Source organism: Ahaetulla prasina, chromosome 15 (genome assembly GCF_028640845.1).
Source record: "Ahaetulla prasina isolate Xishuangbanna chromosome 15, ASM2864084v1, whole genome shotgun sequence".
NCBI classification, from domain to species: domain Eukaryota; kingdom Metazoa; phylum Chordata; class Lepidosauria; order Squamata; family Colubridae; genus Ahaetulla; species Ahaetulla prasina.
This window is the reverse complement of record NC_080553.1, coordinates 13,711,059-13,732,792: the sequence shown is the minus strand read 5'-3', so window position 1 is coordinate 13,732,792 and position 21,734 is coordinate 13,711,059. Positions and strand designations below refer to the sequence as shown.

Sequence of the window (21,734 nt, the reverse complement as noted above, 5' to 3'; positions counted from 1 at the left end):
TCTTCGCTCTACTGGAGGCGTAGCGCATTCCAGGACAGGACGTCGGGGAAAGGGCACGCTAATAGCGCATGCGCAGTCCTAAAGCCTCTAGGGAACGCGGCAAACGGGTTTTACCACCACTTCCGATTACCAATAGGACGCTGTTTATACTGCATGTTGAGTGGAGACATTTAATTAAGTTGCTAGCTCCTAATTTTCTCCTCGCCGCCCTGCTGGTTGGGGATGATGGAAGTTGTGGTCCCACATCCTTCCAAGGCTGCAGGTTGGGAGAGGAGTGGTGCAATCCTAGGGACTTAACTTTGTATTATTATTGCAGGGAATGCCTATAGGTAGCACTGCAACTTGCAAAAAATATATCTTTTTTAAAAATAATAATAATAATTTTTTAAAAAAATAAATAAATTAAAAAATAATCCTTTTTTTTCCAGGGTTGCACGCCTCGCTTCCTCCTCCACCCAAGCCGTAAATGAAACGGGAGCTCTCCCTAATTCCGCCAAAGTCATCGGGGGACTTTTTGCAAGGAAGTGGGGCTTAAACTGGAGGGTCTCCGCCTGGACCCCGCCCCCTTAAAATTAAGCCCAACCTCCTCCTTCGCCCACTTGTTTTGTCTGGTTAACATTTGCAAAGTCCGGAGGCGTGTGAAGCTTCCTTTTGCAACATTATTGCAAAAGGAAGAAGAGAAAAAAAAATACTTAAAAAAAATAATAACCTCTGCAAAGTCCTGGAACTGACTTCTGAACCAACCAACGATGATTGCAAACCAGGGTTAAGAAGAAGGCTGGCAGGAAAAAAAAAAGGGAAAGGAGAAGAAAAAAAAAGGAAGAGAGGAAGAGGGAGGGAAGTTGGAGGTTCTCACGCTTTATTTACGCGCTGCCTCCCTCCTTCCCCGCCTCCTTTAGACTCGTGTTTGGCTGCTGCCTCCTCCTCCTCCTCTTCCTCCTCCTTCCTAAGTCATCGCAAGAAGGGCTGGAGAGGCCCGAAAACTTGGCGTTTGCATTGCATTGCATTGCATTGCATTTCTTCTTCTTCTTTTTTTTTTTGCAAACGACCCGGGACTTTTGCCGACACGCGTTGACGGAGATCATGGGAAAGCCGGCAGATCCCCGGGACGGGCTCCCGCTTTGATCAAACCGATTGCAAAAGGGGGGCTGGGAGGGGTGGTGGAAGAAGAAGAAGAAGAAGAAGAAGAAGAAGAAGAAGAAGAAGAAGAAGAAGAAGAAGAAGAAGAAGAAGAAGCATCCCCCCCCCACATGGCTGGGTGCCTGGAAGAGGACGACGTCCCCCTCATCTTGACCTTAGAGGACGGCAGGAGCCGGAGGGTCGAGCCGGAGGGGGTCCCCAACGAAAGTAAGCCAACTTTGCTTGCCCCTCTCTCTCTTTCTCGCTGGGATGCGAAGCTGGAGACGCGCTTGGCCAGCGGCTCCGTCCAATGGCTTCTTGGGTGGGGAGGGGGCTCTGCGGGTCTTCATTGAGAGGAAAAAGGGGGTGAGGGTGGGGATGGGGGGTCCCGACAACAGCATTCCGGTTTTCTTTGCTTAGGGAGAGGGGGGGTCTCCCTTTAGGAAGCTGAAGTGAGGAGAGAGAGAGAAAGAAAGAGAGACAGAGAGAGAGACAGATAGCTAGAGATGGATGGATGGATAGGTAGATAGATAGATAGATAGATACCGATAGATAGGTACCTATAGATACCGATAGATAGATAGATAGATAGATAGATAGATAGATAGATAGATAGATACTTTAGAGAGGTAAAGAGATAGAGATAGATAGAGAGAGAGAGAGAGATAGAAATAAAACCAATAAATAGATAGATACTGATAAATAGATAGATAACCGATAGATAGTAGATACCAATAGATAGATACCAATAGATACAGAGAGAGAGAGAGAGAGAGAGAGAGAGAGAGAGAGAGAGGTAGAAATATAGATTGATAGACATAGATAGATAGATACTTAGAGAGATAGAAAGATAGAGATAGATAAATAGATAGATACTGATAGATAGATAGATAGATACTTAGAGAGATAGATATAGATAGATAGATACAGATAAACAGACAGACAGACAGATAGATACTTAGAGAGATAGAGATAGTTAGATACTGACAGATAGATACCGATAGATAGATAGATAGATAGATAGATAGATAGATAGATAGATAGATAGATAATCTGGAGCTGTTGGACTCTAATTCCCAGCAGCCTCAGCTGGCTTGGGTAAGAGGGGGGAACACCAAGTTGGCCAAGGGAGTGCATTCTAAGTCGGGGTCCTCACGTACATAATGGGACTTTGGCAGCTACGGGAGAAACACACATGATGGACAGTTTAGTCTGGAAGGCTAAACTGTGTGGCTGTGTGGGGGGGAACTAATTATGTCTAGTTTAAGGAAGAGAAGGATTAGGGGTGACATGATAGCAGTCTTCCAGTAGTAGAGGGGCTGGCACTTAGAAGGGGGGTAGGATCTCCTGCTTGAGCAGCGGGCTGGACTAGAAGACCTTCAAGGTCCCTTCCAACTGTATGGTATTCTGTGGGGGAAGGGAAGGGGAAGGAGAGAAGGAGAGGAGGAAAGAGGAAAGTAGAAGAATAAATGGAAGAAGGGAGGGAAAGGAAAGAGAGGAGAGGGAGAAAAAGGAGTGTTGTAAAACAAGGAGAGATGAAATGGTAGAATAGCAGCCCCGAACATATTTAAATTGTTTAGGATGAAGATTGCATTAGTATGAAAGTTAAAAGAAAATGTGTTATGTTAGATAAGAAACTGTACATTTATAAAACTTTTTCAAAACAAAAAAAAAATGGAAAGTAGTGGGAAAAATTACATTCCCGAGACCACTTCTTTTTCGTTTTTAAAATAGTGCGTTTTAAAAAGGAGGCCTGTGTTATTTTTCCCTTCGCCCTTCCGTGCTATCTTGTTGGCAGAAAGCAGAGCTGGAAAATCTGGATGAAAATAAGGGAAGGAATAAAAAAAAAAAAGGTGGCGTGATTTTGTCACGCCAAGGGACGGTGGTTATCCTGCTCTGGAGTTGCAAACTTAGGAAGATTTTATTTTATTTTTTTAAGCCTGTTTGAGTCCTTTGTTCACCTTGAATCTCTCCTTGAGCAGAGAGGAGGAGGATGGAGTGATTCAGAAGACGGAGGCAGAAAAATATCAACGTGGCCCAAAAGGAAATAAGAAAATGCACACGGTACATCTGTTCGTGCAACGCATCCCACACACTCAGGGAAAAGCACGTCTGTTTTTGTCCCTTGGTAGTGAATTCCTGAAAGCCAGTTTGGTCTGGCTCCGTGATAGCGAACCCATGGCACGCAGGGCCCTCTCGGTGGGGACACGTGCCGTCGCCAGCTGCTTTTCTGCTTTTTTTTTTCTGGTTTCCGGCCGTTTTCAGGACTTTTTCGGGCTGTTTTGTGGGCCGTTTTCAGGTCGTTTTCAGGGTGGGTGTTTTTGGCCCGAAAAATGACCTGGAAATGGCCAAAAAACAGGCACACACAAACCGGCCAGCTGGTCTTTGCAGGTACCAGTGTTGTGGTCCGCCAGCAGCTTGCGGAGCTGGCAACGGAGTCGAACAGAGATGAGGCTGTGGAAGAACATGGGCCTGTCTTGGAGGCTGGGGAAGGCCCAGATGAGGGCTCTGCATAGGAGGCAGAGGTGGGGCCAGGGCCATCGGGGAGTGATGTGCGGACTCCGGAGCCTCCAGAGACTGACAGTAGTGAGGCAGAGGAACAGGAGGAGCCTGTTCCTAATGCACGCATGAGAAGAGCTGCCAGAAGGCAAGAGCAGCTCAAGCAAAGAGGACGACTTGGGAGTAAGGCCAGGAGATGATTGGACCCTACCATAAGGCTTAAAAGACCAGCAACGGCGTTTGGGCTCTTTGCTGGAAAACAATGTTGATAGCCTTGTGTTGCTGCATTTATTTTTTGTTGGCCTCTTCTGCTTCTGAACTTTTACCAAGAAAAGCCTTTGGCAGTTTGCCTAATTAGACCAAGATTGGTGATAAGACTGAAGAATTGTGTTGGGAAGAATTTGCTTTTGATTTAGTTTGGACGACACTGAGAATGAGTTTAATTCTCAGATATTCTAAGTCTTTATTTTTGAACTGATTGCGTCTAATACCACCTACTTGGGCCTGGGTCACAACATAGAGTGCAGGAAAATGGCCAAAAACCGGGCAGTTTCTGGGCCTTTCTCAGGCTGTTTTCTCTCTCCCATTTCGTCTCCGCTCCCTCCCCTCTTACTCTCCCTCTCTCTCTCTCTCCCCCCTCTCCCTCTCCCTCCCTCTCCTCTCTCTCTCTCCCTCTCTCTATCTTCCCCCTCTACCTCTCCCCCCTCTTCCTCTCTCTCCCGTCTCCTCTCCTCTCCCTCCCCACTTCCTCTCCCTCCCTCTCTCCCCCTCCCTCTCTTCCCCTCTCCCTCCCTCTCCCTCTCCTCTCCGCATCCCGGAAAATCAGCAAGTATTAAAAAGCAAAAACTGAGAGGATCGTGAAGTGGATGTTAATTAATCCTTGCCAGATCCCGTTTCTTGGAAGCTGTGACATTCTAAGTTTTGGGGGTTTTTTTTTCTCCCACTCCCCCCCCCTTGTTGTTGCTCCCAACATTTGTACTGCCGCTTTCTGACTCAGCTCCGGCAAGGGCTGAGCGACCAGATGCTGCTGAAAAGTTTCCGTCGTTTCGTATGCGCGGGTTGTCGGCTTTCCAGGGTTTTCACGCTGGCTTAGGATGCGGCGTGCGTGATTTCCATCTGTTCCCAGAGCAACCGGACCAACGCCGGTGTGCATCCCGGCAGCACACTCATTCCTTTGTGCAAAGCCGCCTACTTGGGGGGGTGAGGGGGTGGGTGGGGGTAAGCCAAGGGTTTTGAAAAGCTAAGCAAGCGGGTTTAGAAAATTTAGAACTGCACCGCCTTCGGTGTGACTTGAGCATAGCTCATAAAATCATCTACTACAACGTCCTACCTGTCAACGACTACTTCAGCTTCAACCATAACGATACACGAGCACACAATAGAGACAAACTTAAAGTGAACCGCTCCAATCTTGATTGCAGAAAATATGACTTCAGTAACAGAGTTTTTAATGCCTGGAATGCACTACCAGACTCCGTGGTCTCATCCCCAAATCCCCAAAACTTTAACCTAAGACTGTCTACTGTTGACCTCACCCCATTCCTAAGAGATCTGTAAGGGGCGTGCATAAGAGCACCAGCGTGCCTACCGTCCCATCCTCTCTGTCACAATTTTAACATGTCTCGCCTTCCTTGGGAAGGGAAGGTCTCAGGAACAAAGAGCCCCAAAAATGGAGTTGCTTATGGCTTAACAATCTTTTCTCCCTGCTTCCCATCAAGATGGCATCAATTATGACGAGATCCACGATATGGCCAGCCCAGCGACGGGAGACCGATGTTCTCACCCGTGGGATCGCGGAAGACGAACTTGGGAAATGAACTATCAGGAAGCTGCAATTTATCTACAGGTGGGCCGTAATTTTTGCATTTTACGTTTTGGGGGAGGATGGAACAAATTAAGGGGAGGAAAACGGGAGGAGGATGGGTGAGGTTTTCTAGAATGCACCAGCCTGAAAAATGGGTGCTAGGAATTCTGGGAATTGAAGTCCACACATCCCAATAACCAGTGGTAGGATGCTGCTGGTTCGGCCCGGTTCGGGCAAACCGGTAGTTCTGAACCTGCCCACCTGCCCCAATGCTATGCTGTCCTATTTACCGTATTTTTCAGACTATAAGAAGACACAATTTTTTGTCTCCCAAAAGGGGGTGAAAATGTCTGTGCATCTTATAGACCGAATATTGCTGAACCCCTGCCCACCCACTGGCCATTTTTTGGCCTCAGCGTGCCCTGTTTTTAAGTCTTTTTCAGGCCTTTTTTCGGCCCATTTTTGGGGCTTTTTTGGCCATTTTGAGTCTTCATTTTTGAAGCTTTTTGGGGGGGCATTTTTTAGACTTTTTTGGCCTGTTTTTGAGGCTTTTTTCGGCCCATTTTCAGGGCTTAATTTTTTTTTGGAAAAAACGGGCCGAAAAAAGCCTCAAAAATGGGCCGAAAAAAGTCTCAAAAACATACCAAAAGAAGTCTCAAAAATAGCCCCCAAAAAGCCTTGAAAATCGGCCAAACCCCTCTAAACGGCCCCCAAAAGCCTCCAAAACGGCCCCCAAAAAGCCCCAAAAATGCGTCGCAAAAAGCCTTGAAAATGAGCCGGAAAAAAGCCTCAAAAATGGGTCAAAAAAAAAAAAGCCTCGAAAATGAGCCGAAAAAACCCCCCGGAAACAGGCCCAAAAAAAAAAGACTGGAAAAGGGTCGAAAAAAAAGTAGGCTAAAAACATTTTTTTCCCCGGTTTTCCTCTTCTAAATTTAGGTGCGTCTTATAGTCCAAAGGATACGGTAGCTGTGTTTTTCAAGGCAGTCGCATGCGTGCAAGCAAAATGCAATGCACAGAAGGTTGCACGCCAACAACTCTGGCCAGAAGGGTGGTAAAATGAGGCATCATTTTATGGGCCGCAGTGTGGCTCAGGCTGTTAGAAGCCTGTTATTAAAGCACACTGCCTGCAATTACTGCAGGTTCTAGTCCCACCAGGCCCAAGGTTGACTCAGCCTTCCATCCTTTATAAGGTAGGTAAAATGAGGACCCAGATTGTTTGGGGGGGCAATAAGTTGACTTTGTAAATATACAAATAGAATGAGACTATTGCCTTACACACTGTAAGCCGCCCTGAGTCTTCGGAGAAGGGCGGGATATAAATGTAAACAAAAAAAAAAAATCATAATTCCTTCCCTTTAACAACTCTTGTTAAAGAGTTGCCTCTTGTGGCTCAACAGGCTAATGCAGTCTGTTATTAACCCAGCTGCCTGCAATTACATACAATTACTGCAGGTTCGAGTCCCACCAGGTCCAAGGTCGACTCAGCCTTCCATCCTTTATAAGGTAGGTAAAATGAGGACCCAGATTGTTGGGGGGGCAATAAGTTGACTTTGTATATAATATACAAATGGATGAAGACTATTGCTTGACACAATGTAAGCCGCCCTGAGTCTTCGGAGAAGGGCGGGATATAAATTCAAATTTAAAAAAAAACTGTCCTGCTTAGCAACAGAAATTCTGTCGTTGGTCAAGGACTGCCTGTTATTTGGGGTTTGTGCCATAACTATGTGGTTTTTCTTCTCCCCCCCGCACTCCTTTAAACGTTACAGGAAGGTGAGAACAATGATAAATTCGTCACCCATCCGAAGGATCCCAAGGCTCTGGCGTCCTACCTCTTTGTCCACAACCACCTTTTCTATCTGATGGAGCTAACCACGGCTCTGTTGCTCTTGTTGTTGTCGCTCTGCGAAGCCCCAGCGGTTGCCATATTCCGCCTCGGCATTTACGTACGTGGTTCCTGGGGGACGGGAGGGAGAAGGTGGCCGGGAGCAGGGGTGAAATCCAGCAGGTTCCGACAGGTTCTGGAGAACTGGCTGCGGAAATTTTGAGTAGATACCACCTCTGGCTGGTCCCCAGAGTGGGGGTGGGAATGGGGATTTTGCAGTATCCTTTCCCCAGGAGTGGGGAGGGAATGGGGATTTTGCAGTATCCTTCCCTCAGGAATGGGGAGGGAATGGGGATTTTGCAATATCCTTCCCCCGGGAATGGGGAGGGAATAGAGATTTAGCAGTATCCTTCCCTGGAGTGGGGTGGGAATGGGGATTTTGCAGTATCCTTCCCCTGGAGTGGGGAAGGAATGGGGATTTTGCAACATCCTTCCCCCAGGAATGGGGTGGGAAGGGAGATTTTGCAATATCCTTCCCCTGGAGTGGGGAGGGAATGGGGATTTTGCAGTATCCTTCCCCCAGGAGTGGGGAGGGAATGGGGATTTTGCAGTATCCTTCCCCCAGGAGTGGGGAGGGAATGGGGATTTTGCAATATCCTGCCATCAGGAGTGGGGAGGGAATGGGGATTTTGCAGTATCCTTCCCCCAGGAGTGGGGAGGGAATGGAGATTTCGTTTTTAACGAACGAGCTAAGGAACCTGGATCCGTGCCTCTCACTTTTCCTCCATCTTGTTTCAGGTCCATGCCACCTTGGAGCTCTTTGCATTGACTGTCGTGTTGTTTGAGCTCTCCATGAAATTAAGATGGCTGGGCTGCCATACCTACATCCGGCACAAAAGAACCATGGTCAAGGTAAGGACTCCCCTTCGATCTCTCCCTCCCTTCCAAACTATTTAAGCTCCGCCCCTTCTGGAGGATCCTCTGGAATGCAGCCCCTCCCTCCCTTCCTCCTGGGAATCCAGGCTGCATTCTACCACACCACCTGCCTTTTTTCTTTACCTTCTTCTCCCCTCCGCAGACCTGCGTCCTCTTCCTGCAGTTTGTAGAAGCGGTCGTGGTGTTGGTGCGTCAGACATCCCACCTTCGCATCACCCGAGCCTTGCGGTGTATCTTCCTGGTCGATTGCCGTTATTGTGGAGCTGTGAGACGGTAACGGGTTAGATTGTCCCTGACCGGGCTGGTGCGATTCTCTTGGCAAGAAGTCCGGCGTTTCTCCTTTCTCTTGCTTTTCAATGAAGAATTGTGTAAATTGTGGTATCTCCCATTTTTGACCTGGACGGCCTCCTGCAAGACTCTGCTGGCCAAAACAGGGCGCGGGGCCCGCATTTTAGCTGGCAGAATGCTGCAGGAGGCTGCCCAGGCCAAAAATGGAGCGTGCGGGAGGACGTGCATGGCTCCCCTGGTGTCACGTTTTGGCCGCCAGATGCTCAGTGGGCTGGTTGTTTGCTATTTCCAGGCCAGCCCCACCGGCTAGATTTAAATACCTCGTGGGCCAGATCCAGCCCGCGGGCCTTGAGTTTGACACCTGTGCTATAAAGGGTTGATTTCAGTCAAGCCCTTTTGGTCTGAAAGCTACTAATTGGAGGTTTGAACCATAGCTTGTACACAATTAGAGGGATGCAATGACTCAGTGACTGAGCTTGTCGATCGAAAGGTCGGCAGTTCAGCAGTTTGAATCCGTAGTGGGGGCAGAGAGGGGGCCAAGACCATCTGGTAGTTATTTGCTGCCTCTGGAGCCTCCGGATTTTGTTATCAGCGAGGCAGAAGAACAGCATGAACCTGTTCCCAGTGTGTGTATGCGCAGAGCTGCCAGAAGACAAGAATGATTAAGGAAACAGGGTCGACTTGGGAGTAAGGCTTGGAGATGTTTGGCCCCTCCCATAAAACATAAAAGAGGAGCGAACAGGACGTGAGCTTTTGCAGGAAGCAGTTAGTTCATCTGGTCGGTAAAAGCTCTGGAAAAGTTCTGTTTGACTCTGTGCTAAGTTTGGCCTTGCCCTGCGTGTGGCTATTAGTTCTCTGACAGCATTCCAAGGGAGATAAGGTGGGTGTTTGTAAACACTCCTCTGATAGACTGTTTGTGAATCCTTTCAGACTGTGAATGACAATAATTCACAGCCATATGAATAAAAGAGGTTTGCCGGGACTATGATTGTGCTTTATGCTTTCTAAGGATGCCTACATCAGAACAGAGCCGTGGTTTCTACAGTCTGCGAAAGTGCTTCGTTGGAGAATGTGATTTATGACACAGCCTGAGAGGAGGGGGAAAAGGGTCATAGTTGAGCTGTAAATTACGTGTGGCAGAGTTGACTACAGTTGGGAAGCTGCCGACATGTTGCTCCTAATAAATAACTGGATTTCTTTTGAAACTTGGCTCGAGGCTCATGAGTTAATTAGGGCAGTCGTCGGTGCCCTGACAGTATTTGTTTGCAAGTTTAACCAGGGGAACTTTAAACAATGGTGGAGTTGTTACTGTTTCGGCATCTCACTGGATGTTTTTAAGGGATGGAATAATAATCGACGCGGAGCTCTTTGAAAGAAAGAGCTGCTGTTTTGTTTTTTTGTTTTTGTTTTTGTTTTGTGTTTTCCAGAAACCTACGTCAGATTTTCCAGTCTCTGCCACCCTTCATTGATATTCTCCTCCTTTTGCTTTTCTTCATGGTCATCTTTGCGATTTTGGGTATGATTTATTTATTTTTTGGTCACTCACTCTAAGGTGAAACTTTTTCAGGAAAGGTAGAAACATTTGCAGTCAAGAGAACTGGACAGAATGTGTGTCGAGATGTCGCAACGCAGGCAGCGCCATGCGTTGTGGCATCGCTGTTACGTACTTACGTGTATGGTTGTGGCGGAGGTAGCAAAGCCTCCCACGTGTGCGTTGCAACATCACAAAACAAGACGCATCACGTTTTGTCTTGGTCTGTCTGTCCACAGACATAGTTGAATATATGCCAGTTTCACTTCCATGGAGAAATTATTCAATACAGGTAGTCCTGGATTTAGGACCGCAGTTGAGTCCAGGATTTCCGTTGCTAAGTGAAAAATCTTGTTTTGCCCTGCTTTACGACTTCTCTACTACGAATTACGTTACCTAGTTTGGGTCGTGCAAGAAAACAAACGGATCTCAGAGAGCACCCAGGACCCCTCGTGTTTGAAAAAAGGGAGAATAAAGTCAATATAAAAAAAAAAAACTGGAAATGGCTGGCTGTGTCTTGCATAATTTGTCTAGATCTGGGTTTTCCAAACTTGAAACTTTGAAGACTTCTGATATGAAGACAAACCCTGAGCTACAAATATTCTCCTTTTTCGGTAACACTTTATAGGTGCAATTTGTTTGATCTTTCTCCGTTCTTTCTTCTCTCTTTCTTCTAGGATTTTATCTGTTCTCTCCAAACAAATCGGACCCTGTAAGTAAACCATAAATCCCAGCATTTTTTTTACTGTTCTTGGGAAACCTTGATACACAAACCTTGATAGGGGGAAACTTTTAAACAGCTTTTGTTGACGTGAATTCCAGTGCTGTGCAGACAGTTCTAGATTAGCTGTTGTGCCAAGCAGTGGTGGTTCTTAGTTTGGCTCCATTTCCTTCCCCCTTTTTAAATAAAGAAATGTCTCACCCGTGCAGACTTAAAACGCCAGCTCTTATTGGCATCTTTCGCTTAATTGTTTTGCGAAAAGGGAACGGATGAAACATGCTTGTGACATGCTTAGCCAGCAAAGTTACAGCCAGGAGCTTTCAGCTCATTGCTTTTTTTCCCCCCGAAGCAAGGAAAACTTAACACAAGAATATTTTTTCTCTCTCGCTAAACTGGAGTGGCATTCGAGATCTTTTCAGGCCGCGAAATTCTTCTAAAATTGTCAATTCCGAAGCAACTGTTTCACGCCAGAACAGCTAGACACAAGGACGGTTTTTTCCTGAATGCCATCACTCTGCTAAACAACTAATTTCCCACAACACTGTCAAATTAACTACTAAGACTGTATTACTATTCTTCTTCTCATCCTTACTAATACCTATCCCCTCCCACTTACGGCTATATCCATGTTGCTTGTATCTTTACAACTCATATTGTTTTTATTGTTTCCTAGTATGATTCGATTGCTTATTAGTATTCCTATGACTATCACTAAGTGTTGTGCCTTATGATTCTTGATGAATCTATTTTATTTTTCCTTTATGTACACTGAGAGCGTATGCACCTAAGACAAATTCCTTGTGTGTCCAATCACACGTGGCCAATAAAAGCATTCTATTCTATTCTATTCTATTCTATTCTATTCTATTCTACTCTACTCTACTCTACTCTACTCTACTCTACTCTACTCTACTCTATTCTTCATTCCAATATTCTCTTCTCTTCTCTTCTCTACTCTACTCTACTCTACTCTACTCTACTCTACTCTACTCTACTCTACTCTATTATTCTGTTCTGTTCCGTTCCATTCCATTCCATTCCATTCAACTCCACTTATTATTCTATTCTATTCTATTCTATTCTATTCTATTCTATTCTATTCTATTCTATTCTATTCTATTCCATTCCATTCCATTCCATTCCATTCCATTCCATTATTCTATTCTATTCTATTCTATTCTATTCTATTCTATTCTATTCTATTCTATTCTATTCTATTCTATTCTATTCTATGACTATCATTAAGTGTTGTACCTTATGATTTTTGATGAACGTATCTTTTCTTTTTATGTGCACTGAGAGCTTATGCACCAAAGACAAATTCCTTTTGTGTCCAATCACACTTGGCCAATAAAAGAATTCTATTCTCTTCATTTTTCTTTCTCCTCAGTGCTTTTTTCATTCTTTTGCAGTATTTCGACACTTTGGAGAGCAGCCTGGTGAATCTTTTCGTTCTTCTCACTACTGCCAAGTAAGACTTGGGTTCTTGGGGAACCGCACTAGAGGTGATGGCCGTGGGAGGGCAGAGGAAAACTAGCCACCTTACTATTCCAGAAGCTCATATTAATGCGTCTTTATTTGAAACGTGGGTGGATAAAGTCCTCTCTCCTGAATCAGAATAACAGAGTTGGAAGGGACCTTGAAGGTCTTCTAGTCCAACCCCTCTGCATCCATAGAGAGATGGAATCACATGAATGCATAATATATATGGTTATATGCATAATTTTGTATATAGAATAGAATAGAATAGAAAATAGAATAGAAATAGAAATAGAAAGAAATAGAATAGAAAAGAAATAAGAGTAGAGTAGAATGGAATCGAATGGAATAGAATTAGAAGAGAAAAGTATAAATAGAATAGAATAGGATAGAACAGAATAGAATAGAATAGAATAGAATAGAATAGAATAGAATAGAATAGAATAGAATAGAAATAGAATAGAAAATAGAAATAGAATAGAAAATATAAAGTAGAGTAGAATGGAATGGAGTAGAATTAGAATAGAATAGAAAATAGAATAGAATAGAAAATAGAAATAGAAATAGAAAAGAAAAGAAAAGAAATGGAATAGAGTAGAGTAGAATGGAATGGAATGGAAGAGAATAGAATAGAAAATAGAATAGAATTAGAATACAATAGAAGAATAGAATAGAAAATAGAAAATAGAAATAGAATAGAAAAGAAATAGGAGTAGAGTAGAGTAGAATGGAATGGAATGGAATAGAATAGAATAGAATAGAAGAGAATAGAATAGAATAGAATAGAATAGAATAGAATAGAATAGAATTAGAAAAGAAATAGGAGTAGAGTAGAATGGAATGGAATAGAATAGAATAGAATAGAATTAGGAGAGAAGAGGAGTAGAAAAGAAGAGAAGATAGAAGAGAAATAGAAATAGAAGAGTAGAATAGAATAGAAAATAGAATAGAAATAGAATAGAAAATAGAAATAGAATAGAAAATAGAAATAGAATAGAAAATATAGAGTGGAATGGAATGGAATGGAATGGAATAGAATAGAATAGAATAGAATAGAATAGAATAGAATAGAAGGAAGGGACCTTAGAGGTCTTCTAGTCCAACCGCCTGATCAGGAAGGGAACGCTATACCATTTCAGACATCTGGTTATCCAGTCTCTTCTTGAAAGCCTCCAGTGATGAAGCACCCGCAATTTCTGGTGGCAAGTTGTTCCACTGTTTAATTTGTCCTCGCTGTTAGGAAGTTTCTCCTTAATTTTTGGGAAGTTTCTCCTTAATTCCAAGTTGCTTCTCTTTTCATCTCTCTTTCTTTCGGTACCAGTTTCCCTGATGTGATGATGCCCTCTTACTCCCGAAACCCATGGTCCTGTGTCTTTTTCATTGTGTACCTATCCATCGAGTTGTATTTCATTATGAATTTGGTAAGTAGAGTCTCCAGCCATTTGTGATCTTTCTCCTGGTTGAAATCTGGGTCTTCAGCTCCTTCGCTGCTATGCCAGGCTGTCTCTTTCATACACCTGTAAGAGGAGTCAGTTTGGTCCAGCGGTTAAGGCACCAGGTTAGGAAGCAGGAGACCGTGAGTTCTAGTCCTGCCTTAGGTACAAAAGCCAGCTGGATGACTTTGGGCCAATCACCAGGAGACTGTGAGTTCTAGTCCCGCCTTAACCATAAAAGCCAGCTGGGTGACTTTGGGCCAATCACTGGAGACTGTGAGTTCTAGTTCTGCCTTAGGTACAAAAGCCAGCTGGATGACTTTGGGCCAACCACCAGGAGACTGTGAGTTCTAGTCCCGCCTTAACCAGAAAAGCCAGCTGGGTGACTTTGGGCCAATCACTGGAGACTGTGAGTTCTAGTCCCGCCTTAGCCATGAAAGCTAGCTGGGTGACTTTGGGCCAATCACCAGGAGACTGTGAGTTCTAGTCCCGCCTTAACCATAAAAGCCAGCTGGGTGACTTTGGGCCAATCACTGGAGACTGTGAGTTCTAGTCCCGCCTTAGCCATGAAAGCCAGGTGGGTGGCTTTGGGCTTCCTTCTCAGCCCAGCCCACCTCACAAGGTTGTTGTTTGTGGGTAAAAGAGGAGGAAGGATGCTAGAAGGCCGATTCAAGGAGTTTCCCAGCTGGACCTGGGGATGGTTCCAGTGCGGTCACACAGTGTATAAACTCCTTTGATGTGAAGACCGGACACTCCTTACTAGGTGTTATTTTATTTTTTTATTTGATTTCTTTTTAAAAGTTTTGTCAGAGAGCAATGGACACGTTTTCCTCCCAAGCATACTTAAACTCATGGTCAACTCACTACCTCCGCTGGAAGTTGGTTCCAACTTTCCACTGCTTAGTCATAACCTTCTCACCTGACGGTTTGAAACTTCCCTCCTGTTCGGATTCGAGGTCATTCTTGAATTTTTTGCCCCACCCTTCCTTTCTCCTGTAGCTCCTGGCTGTCGTCTTTGACACCTTCAGTGACATCGAAAAAAGGAAGTTCCGATCACTGTTGCTTCACAAGCGCACGGCCGTCCAACACGCCTTCCGCCTGCTGGTTAGCAAACAGGTAGGTGGTCCTGGATGCACGTTGGGAGGAGGGGTTGGGGGAGAAGGGGGTCTCCAGGAAGAAAGGTGGGGTGATGAGCTGTGAGGCTAACCTTGAGGAACAGGAGGAAGAGCTGCAGCCAAGGCAACTGACGGCAGACATCCAGTATTTGAGGGGCTGCCCCGAAGAGGAGGGTGTATGTGTCGAGCTTGTATGTCCTCCGTGTAACTTCCTTCTTTTGTCTCTAGAGACCCTCGGGGATTGCTTTCAAGCAGTTTGATGGCCTGATGCACTTCTACGCGCCTCGGATGAGCGTCCGAGACCGTTATCTGACTTTCAAAGCACTGAGTCAAAGCAACAGCCCTTTGGTCAGGTAAGAATGGAGGTGGGTTTTGGTTTTTTTTCTGCCCCAGGGAAGAAGGTGGAAAGTACCTGAAGCTTTCTTTTTCCCAAACAAATTACAGAACTTCAGAACTAGGTGTCAGTCCTGCCCTAGTCTGATCCCTTAGGGAAGAAAAACCCTCGACTCCCATTTGGTTGACGTGAAAGGTACTTTTACTGAAACTATTTCCTTCGGTCTCATCCCACCCCCATAACCAGTCCAAACCCAGCCAATGAGATGCTGCTGGGATGTTTCCAAGGTGTTTCAGCTGGTAACTTTCCACACTCAGGGAAAACGGACTTGAAGATATCTTGGCACGAACCGGTCCCACGATGATCAGCTTTTCTTCAGCTGTCATCCCCCTTCAGAATTACCCCACAATGCATACAGGTTTATTGCCCATTTTGTCCCCTTCATGCCGCACCCTAACCCTAACCCTAACCAAGAAAATCCTGTTTCCTTTTGGGAAAATAAAAATAAACTCATTTGGGACATTCTGAGACCGTTGTAACTTTGAACCACCGTTAAACAGTCGTAAGTCAAAGAATCCCTCTTATCTTAAGAATTTAGCCACTTGTGCAATGTTATATGTTTGGTAGCCTTAACGTGTTTTGCAAAGATCAAGTAAAATACCATGTTTCGCCCCAAAATAAGACCGGGTCTTATATTAATTTTTGCTGCAAAAGATGCATTATGGCTTATTTTCCAGTTGGGTCTTATTTTAGGGGAATATACAGTACTAAACGCTTCCGTTTGGTTGACGATCTTAACTGGGGCTTATTTTTGGGGTAGGGCTTATATTACGAGCATCCTGAAAAATCATGCTAGGACTTATTTTCCAGTTGGGTCTTATTTTCGGGGAAGCAGGGTAGCTTTTTATCAGACGGGAAGTGTGTGTTTGTGTGTTTGTGTGTCTGTGTGTCATGGTATTTTAGCGACTGTGAACATCTGCCAGTCTTGTATGCCAAACGTTTTAACACATTTTATAGTAAGGATTGTGTTTGTTTGTTTTTTCCTAGCAGTGAGATGTTCTTAGAAAAGGAACAAAATCTTTGCTTGAAGATTTGCCTCCCATTTTTATTATTATTTTTTTTGCTTTGCAAGCCCACATCAGCCAATCTAGCCATGCAACAATCCTTATTTTTAGCGCTCTCTCTTAGCTGAGTCGGCACGCACAAGCCACTCGCGTGACATGGGTGTTGCAAGTTTTGGCTCAGACTTTTATTTTAAATCTGGGACCGAGCCCTTAACTCTTGAACTGGGTGGGGTTGGGGTTGGGGGTTGAGGATTGGGGCATCCGGTTTGGCAAAATCTGAAGACGTGTTTGAACCGGAGAATGGAGCGCAGGTAGAAAAGGCAACCATCCCTCTTTGTCTGTTTCAGTTTGAAGGATATGTACAGTTTCTACGAAGTGGCTGGTTTGAAATGGAAGGTAAGCTGTCAAGTTGGGGGTTGCTTTGGGTGTCTTTAGTTTAGGGGCGCTGGGTGTGGGAGGTGAGCCCCTAGAATGGGGAAGGGGCACCCTGAGGGGAGAACAAAGGCTGGGGAGATGGAGGGATGGAGGGATGGAGGGATGGAAGGAAGGGAGGGAGGGAGGAAGGAAGGAAAGGGAGGGAGGGAGAGAGGGAGGAAGGAAGGAAGAAATAAGGGAAGGAAGGAAGGATGGAGGGAAGGAAAGGAAAGAAAGAAAGGAAGGAGGAAGAGAGGAGGAGGAGGGAGGAGGAGCGAAGGAAGAAATAAGGGAAGGAGGAGGAAGGAAGAGAGGAGGAAGAAAGGGAGGAAGAGAGGAAGGGAAGGAAGGAGGGAGAGGGAGGGATGGAGGAGGAAGAGGGGGGAAGGGAGAAAGAGGGAGGAACGAAGGAAGAAATAAGGGAAGGAGGGAGGGAGAGAGGGAGGGAGGAACAAAGGAAGAAATAAGGGAAGGAGGGAGGGAGGGAGAGAGGAGGGAAGGAAAGGAGGGAGGGAGGAAGGGAAGGAAGAGGAGGGAAGGAAGGAAGAGGGAGGGAGGAACGAAGGAAGAAAAGGAAACGAAGGAAGGATGGAGGGAAGGAAAGGAAGGAAGGAAAGAATGAGGAAGAGGAGGGGAGGGAAGGAGAGAGGGAGAGAGGAACGATGGAAGAAATAAGGGAAGGAAGGAGGAAGAGATGAGGGAAGGAAAGGAGGAGGAAGAGGAAGAAAGGGAGAGAGGGAGAGGAAGGGAAGGAAGGAAGGAGGAATCCTGGAGGGAGAAGGGATCTTAAAGATCCACTAGCCTACTCATGAAAATGAACCAACACTGACTGAGGTTTGCTTTCTTTCTTTTCCAGGCCAAAAGAAACCGAGAACATTGGTTTGACGATCTTCCAGGGACAGCTTTCCTTATTTTTAAAGGTGAAAAACTCCATAGCGTTTCTATAGAACATAGAATCCTATGGCTTGGGAAGAGACCTTGGAGGTCATCTAGACCCAACCCCCTGCCCAAGCAGGAGACCCTCCACCATCTACCATCCCTGACAAAAACGGTTTCCCCCCCCCCATCTCTTCTTAAAAGCCTCCAGCGATGGAGCGTCCACAACTTCTGGAGGCAAGGAGTTCCACCGGTTAATTTTTCTCCCTGTCGGGGAAATTCTTCCTTAGTTCTAGGTTGCTTCTCTGCTCGATGTTTCTCTGTTTTTTCTCTGTTTTTTCCCCTGTTTTTTTTTCTTTGTTTTTTCGGATCTTTCTCGATGTTTCTCTGTTTCCATCCGTTGCTTCTTGTCCTGGCCTCAGGGGCTTTGGGGAATTAAGGCCCCCCAACCCCTTCTTCTCTATGAGGAAAGAGGAAGAAGTTACCAGCCTGGGGTATTTCAAAGAAACGGGGCAAGAAGGATGTTTAAAAAAACAAAACAAAAAAAGCATTGAATTGTTTTTTTCCTTCTCTCTCTCCTTCCTTCCAACAGGTATTAACATCTTAGTGAATTCTCGGGCTTTCCAGTATGGCATGTGTAAGTAAGACTTCACTCCCGTTTCGGGTGGGGGCGAGGGGCTAATGGAGAAGAGTTACGCAGCAGCGTATTAAGTGGACTTTACCTGCTTACTGACCAGTGGTGGAATTCTAATTTTTTTACTACTGGCTTGGTGGGTGTGGCTTGGTGGGCGTGGCAGGGAAGGATACTGCAAAATCCCCATTCCCTCCCCACTCCAGGGGAAGGATACTGCAAAATCTCCATTCCCTCCCCACTCCGGGGGAAGGATACTGCAAAATCTCCATTCCCTCCCCACTCCAGGGGAAGAATATTCCAAAATCTCCATTCTCACCCCATTCCAGGGGGAGGATACTACAAAATCTCCATTCCCACTCCACTCCAGGGAAGGATATTGCAAAATCTCCGTTCCCACCCTGCTCTGGGGTCAACCAGAGGTGGCATTTGCCAGTTCTCCGAATTAAGTGTTGTACCTTATGATTCTTGACGAATGCATCTTGCCTTTTTATGTACACTGAGAGCATATGCACCAAAGACAAATTCCTTGTGTGTCCAATCACACTTGGCCAATAAAGAATTCTATTCTATTCTATTCTATTCTATTCTATTCTATTCTATTCTATTCTATTCTATTCTATTCTATTCCATCCCATTGATATTTTCTATTCCTATTCTATTCTATTCCATCCCATCCCATTGATATTTTCTATTCTATTCTGTTCTGTTCTGTTCTGTTCTGTTCTGTTCTGTTCTGTTCTGTTCTGTTCTATTCTATTCTATTCTATTCTATTCTATTCTATTCTATTCCATTCCATTCCATTCCACTCCACTCCACTGCACTCCATTCCATTCCATTCCATATTTTCTATTCTATTCTATTCTATTCTATTCTATTCTATTCTATTCTATTCTATTCTATTCTATTCTATTCTATTCTATTCCATCCCATTGATATTTTCTATTCTATTCTGTTCTATTCTATTCTATTCTATTCTATTCTATTCCATTCCATTCCATTCCATTCCATTCCATTCCATTCCATTCCATTCCATTCCATTCCATTCCATTCCATATTTTCTATTCTATTCTATTCTATTCTATTCTATTCTATTCTATTCTATTCTATTCTATTCTATTCTATTCCATTCCATTCCACTCCACTCCACTCCACTCCATTCCATTCCATTCCATTCCATATTTTCTATTCTATTCTATTCTATTCTATTCTATTCTATTCTATTCTATTCTATTCTATTCTATTCTATTCCACTCCACTCCACTCCACTCCACTCCACTCCATTCCATATTTTCTATTCTATTCTATTCTATTCCACTCCACTCCACTCCACTCCACTCCATTCCATTCCATTCCATATTTTCTATTCTATTCTATTCTATTCTATTCTATTCTATTCTATTCTATTCTATTCTATTCTATTCTATTCTATTCTTCTATTCTATTCTATTCTATTCTATTCTATTCTATTCTATTCTATTCTATTCTATTCTATTCTATTCTATTCTATTCTATTCTATTCTATTCTATTCTATTCGTGCCCCCGAGGGCTTTGTCTAAAAACGCTGTCGTTTTTTCCATTGTGCCTTGCAGATGTTCTGGTGGCCATCAACGGTCTCTGGATTCTAGTGGAAACCTTCATGTTGCGAGGTACGGCGCGACGTAATTGAATGTCTGCTGACGGAATCCACCTTCTCTTCTTCCGGATGGGGTTTCAATTATCCTCTGAAACACTCTGCCGTTTCTTTTTTTTCAGACGGAATCTTTTCCCGGGACGTCCCTTGGAGTTACATCATGTTCCTCACAAGTAAGTTCTTTAGCAACTTTGGTTTCCAAGGAGGCACCTGGAGAGAATAAAAATGTTGGGACATTGGAGGAAAAGAATAAATCGAGTACAATACATCGGGGGGTACGAAATGCTGTGGTGGCCTAGAGGTGGAGCTCTCGCCTCACAATCAGGAGGGCTGCGAGTTTGATCCTAGGTAGAGGCAGATATTTCTCTCTCTGGGCACACTGAGAATATATCTGCTGAACAAAACTCCGCCCTGGCAACAGGAAAGGCATCCAGCCAGTAAACACTCAACTCCATCCAGTTGCCCTGACTCCGCCCCACAAGGGATTACGGCAGGGGTTGGGATTCTACTTAACTTTACTACCGGTTTGCAACGGGGCTGCTCGCGCGCACTTCCTAATAACATCCGGGTGAGTGGGCGGAGCCTCCCGCCGGTTTTACTACCGGTTCTTACGAACCGGTCCGAACCAGGGACAACCCACCACTGGATTACAGGGTCATTAAAACGACAACAATACATCGGGATACTAATAGAAAAGAATATCTATCCCTCAGGGTTGAATCGGTACTCTGTGGCAAATACGTAAAATACGCGTGCAAAATCAAGAAGTTTAAAAGAAGTTTTTGCAAAGATAAGTTATATCAACGGAAAGCCGTGTTATCGGACCACGTTTGTGCGGTGATTTTAAAAACCACAATCGCAGCACTTCCCCTTCTGTGTTGACAGTCTATGGGGTCGAGGTGCTGTTGAAGGTCACCGGCCTGGGTCCGAAAGACTATCTCTCTTCAGGCTGGAATCTGTAAGTATCCAAACCCATTTAAGGGGTTTGGCGTTGGGGGACTTGTAGGGAACGCAGCTTGCGGATGCCAGCCAGAAAATCCACTTCTCTCTCTCTCTCTCTCTTGCTTTTTCTTTTCCAGTTTTGACTTTGCCGTCACTTTGTTTGCGTTTTTGGGTCTCCTGGCACTGGCGTTCGATATGGAACCCTTCTACTTTATTGTTGTGCTGCGGCCTCTGCAGTTACTGAGGTGAAGATACAGGATAGCTCAGATATCTGTAGAACTGTGCGGGGGGGTGGATGGGGGTGTTCTTCTGGCTACTGAGAAACTACAAGTCCCAGAATCCCTTGACCCCAGGTTGCAAGGAATAATTCTTCTTCTCCTTCTCCCTCCTCTTCCTCCTCCTCTTCTTCCTTCTTTTTCTCCTTTTCCTCCTCCTCCTCCTCCTTTTCCTCCTTCTCCACCTCTTCTTTCTCTTTCTTCCTCCATCTTCTCCTTCTCCTCCTCCTCTTCTTTTTCTTCTTCTCCTTCCCCTTCCTCCTTCTCCTTTTCCTTCCTTTTTTTCTTCTCCTTCCTCTTCCTGCTCCTCTTCTTCCTTCTCCTCCTTCTCCCTCCTCTTCCTCCTTCTGCCTTCTTTTTCTCCTCGTCGTCCTCCGTCCTCTTCCTCCTCCTCCTGTTCTTCCTTCTTTTTCTCCTTCTTCTTCCTCTCCTTCTCCTCCTCCTCCTTCTTCTCCTTCTCCTTCTTCTTCTTCTTCTTCTTCTTCTCCTTTTTCTCTTCTTCTCCTCCTCCTCCTCCACTTCCTTCTTTTTCTCTTCCTTCTTCTTCTCCTCCCTCCTCTTCCTCCTCCTCCTCTTCCTTCTTTTTCTCCTTCTTCCTGTTCTCCTCCTCCTCCTCCTTCTCTTTCTCCCTTTTCTTCTCGTTCCTCTTCTTCTTCCTCTTCTTCTTCTTCTTCTCCTTCTCCTTCTTCCTCCTCCACCTCCTCCTCCTCCTCCTCCTGTTACGATGCAACAGCTTCCTATTCCTGCTTCTCAAGGTTGAAGTCCGCATGTTCTTAAAGCATGCTACCTGGGGAATTCCGGGAGTGCAAGCTC

General features: G+C 45.0%; 1 protein-coding gene across 1 annotated transcript in view; it reads left to right on the top strand.

Moving 5' to 3' along the window:
• The first annotated feature begins 456 nt into the window (after positions 1-456).
• Positions 457-21,734, top strand: part of TPCN1 (two pore segment channel 1) — a 37,062-nt gene continuing 15,784 nt past the window's right edge. The window contains exons 1-18 of the mRNA XM_058158380.1: positions 457-1,347; positions 5,337-5,464; positions 7,192-7,368; positions 8,046-8,159; positions 8,326-8,456; positions 9,899-9,987; positions 10,680-10,714; positions 12,136-12,194; positions 13,524-13,623; positions 14,635-14,751; positions 14,979-15,103; positions 16,496-16,544; positions 17,419-17,482; positions 18,031-18,075; positions 19,664-19,720; positions 19,827-19,877; positions 20,590-20,662; positions 20,784-20,891. Of these exons, the coding sequence (XP_058014363.1) occupies positions 1,251-1,347; positions 5,337-5,464; positions 7,192-7,368; positions 8,046-8,159; positions 8,326-8,456; positions 9,899-9,987; positions 10,680-10,714; positions 12,136-12,194; positions 13,524-13,623; positions 14,635-14,751; positions 14,979-15,103; positions 16,496-16,544; positions 17,419-17,482; positions 18,031-18,075; positions 19,664-19,720; positions 19,827-19,877; positions 20,590-20,662; positions 20,784-20,891 (1,619 nt within the window). The 5' untranslated portion in view covers positions 457-1,250. The remainder of the gene's footprint in view (positions 1,348-5,336; positions 5,465-7,191; positions 7,369-8,045; positions 8,160-8,325; positions 8,457-9,898; positions 9,988-10,679; positions 10,715-12,135; positions 12,195-13,523; positions 13,624-14,634; positions 14,752-14,978; positions 15,104-16,495; positions 16,545-17,418; positions 17,483-18,030; positions 18,076-19,663; positions 19,721-19,826; positions 19,878-20,589; positions 20,663-20,783; positions 20,892-21,734) is intronic.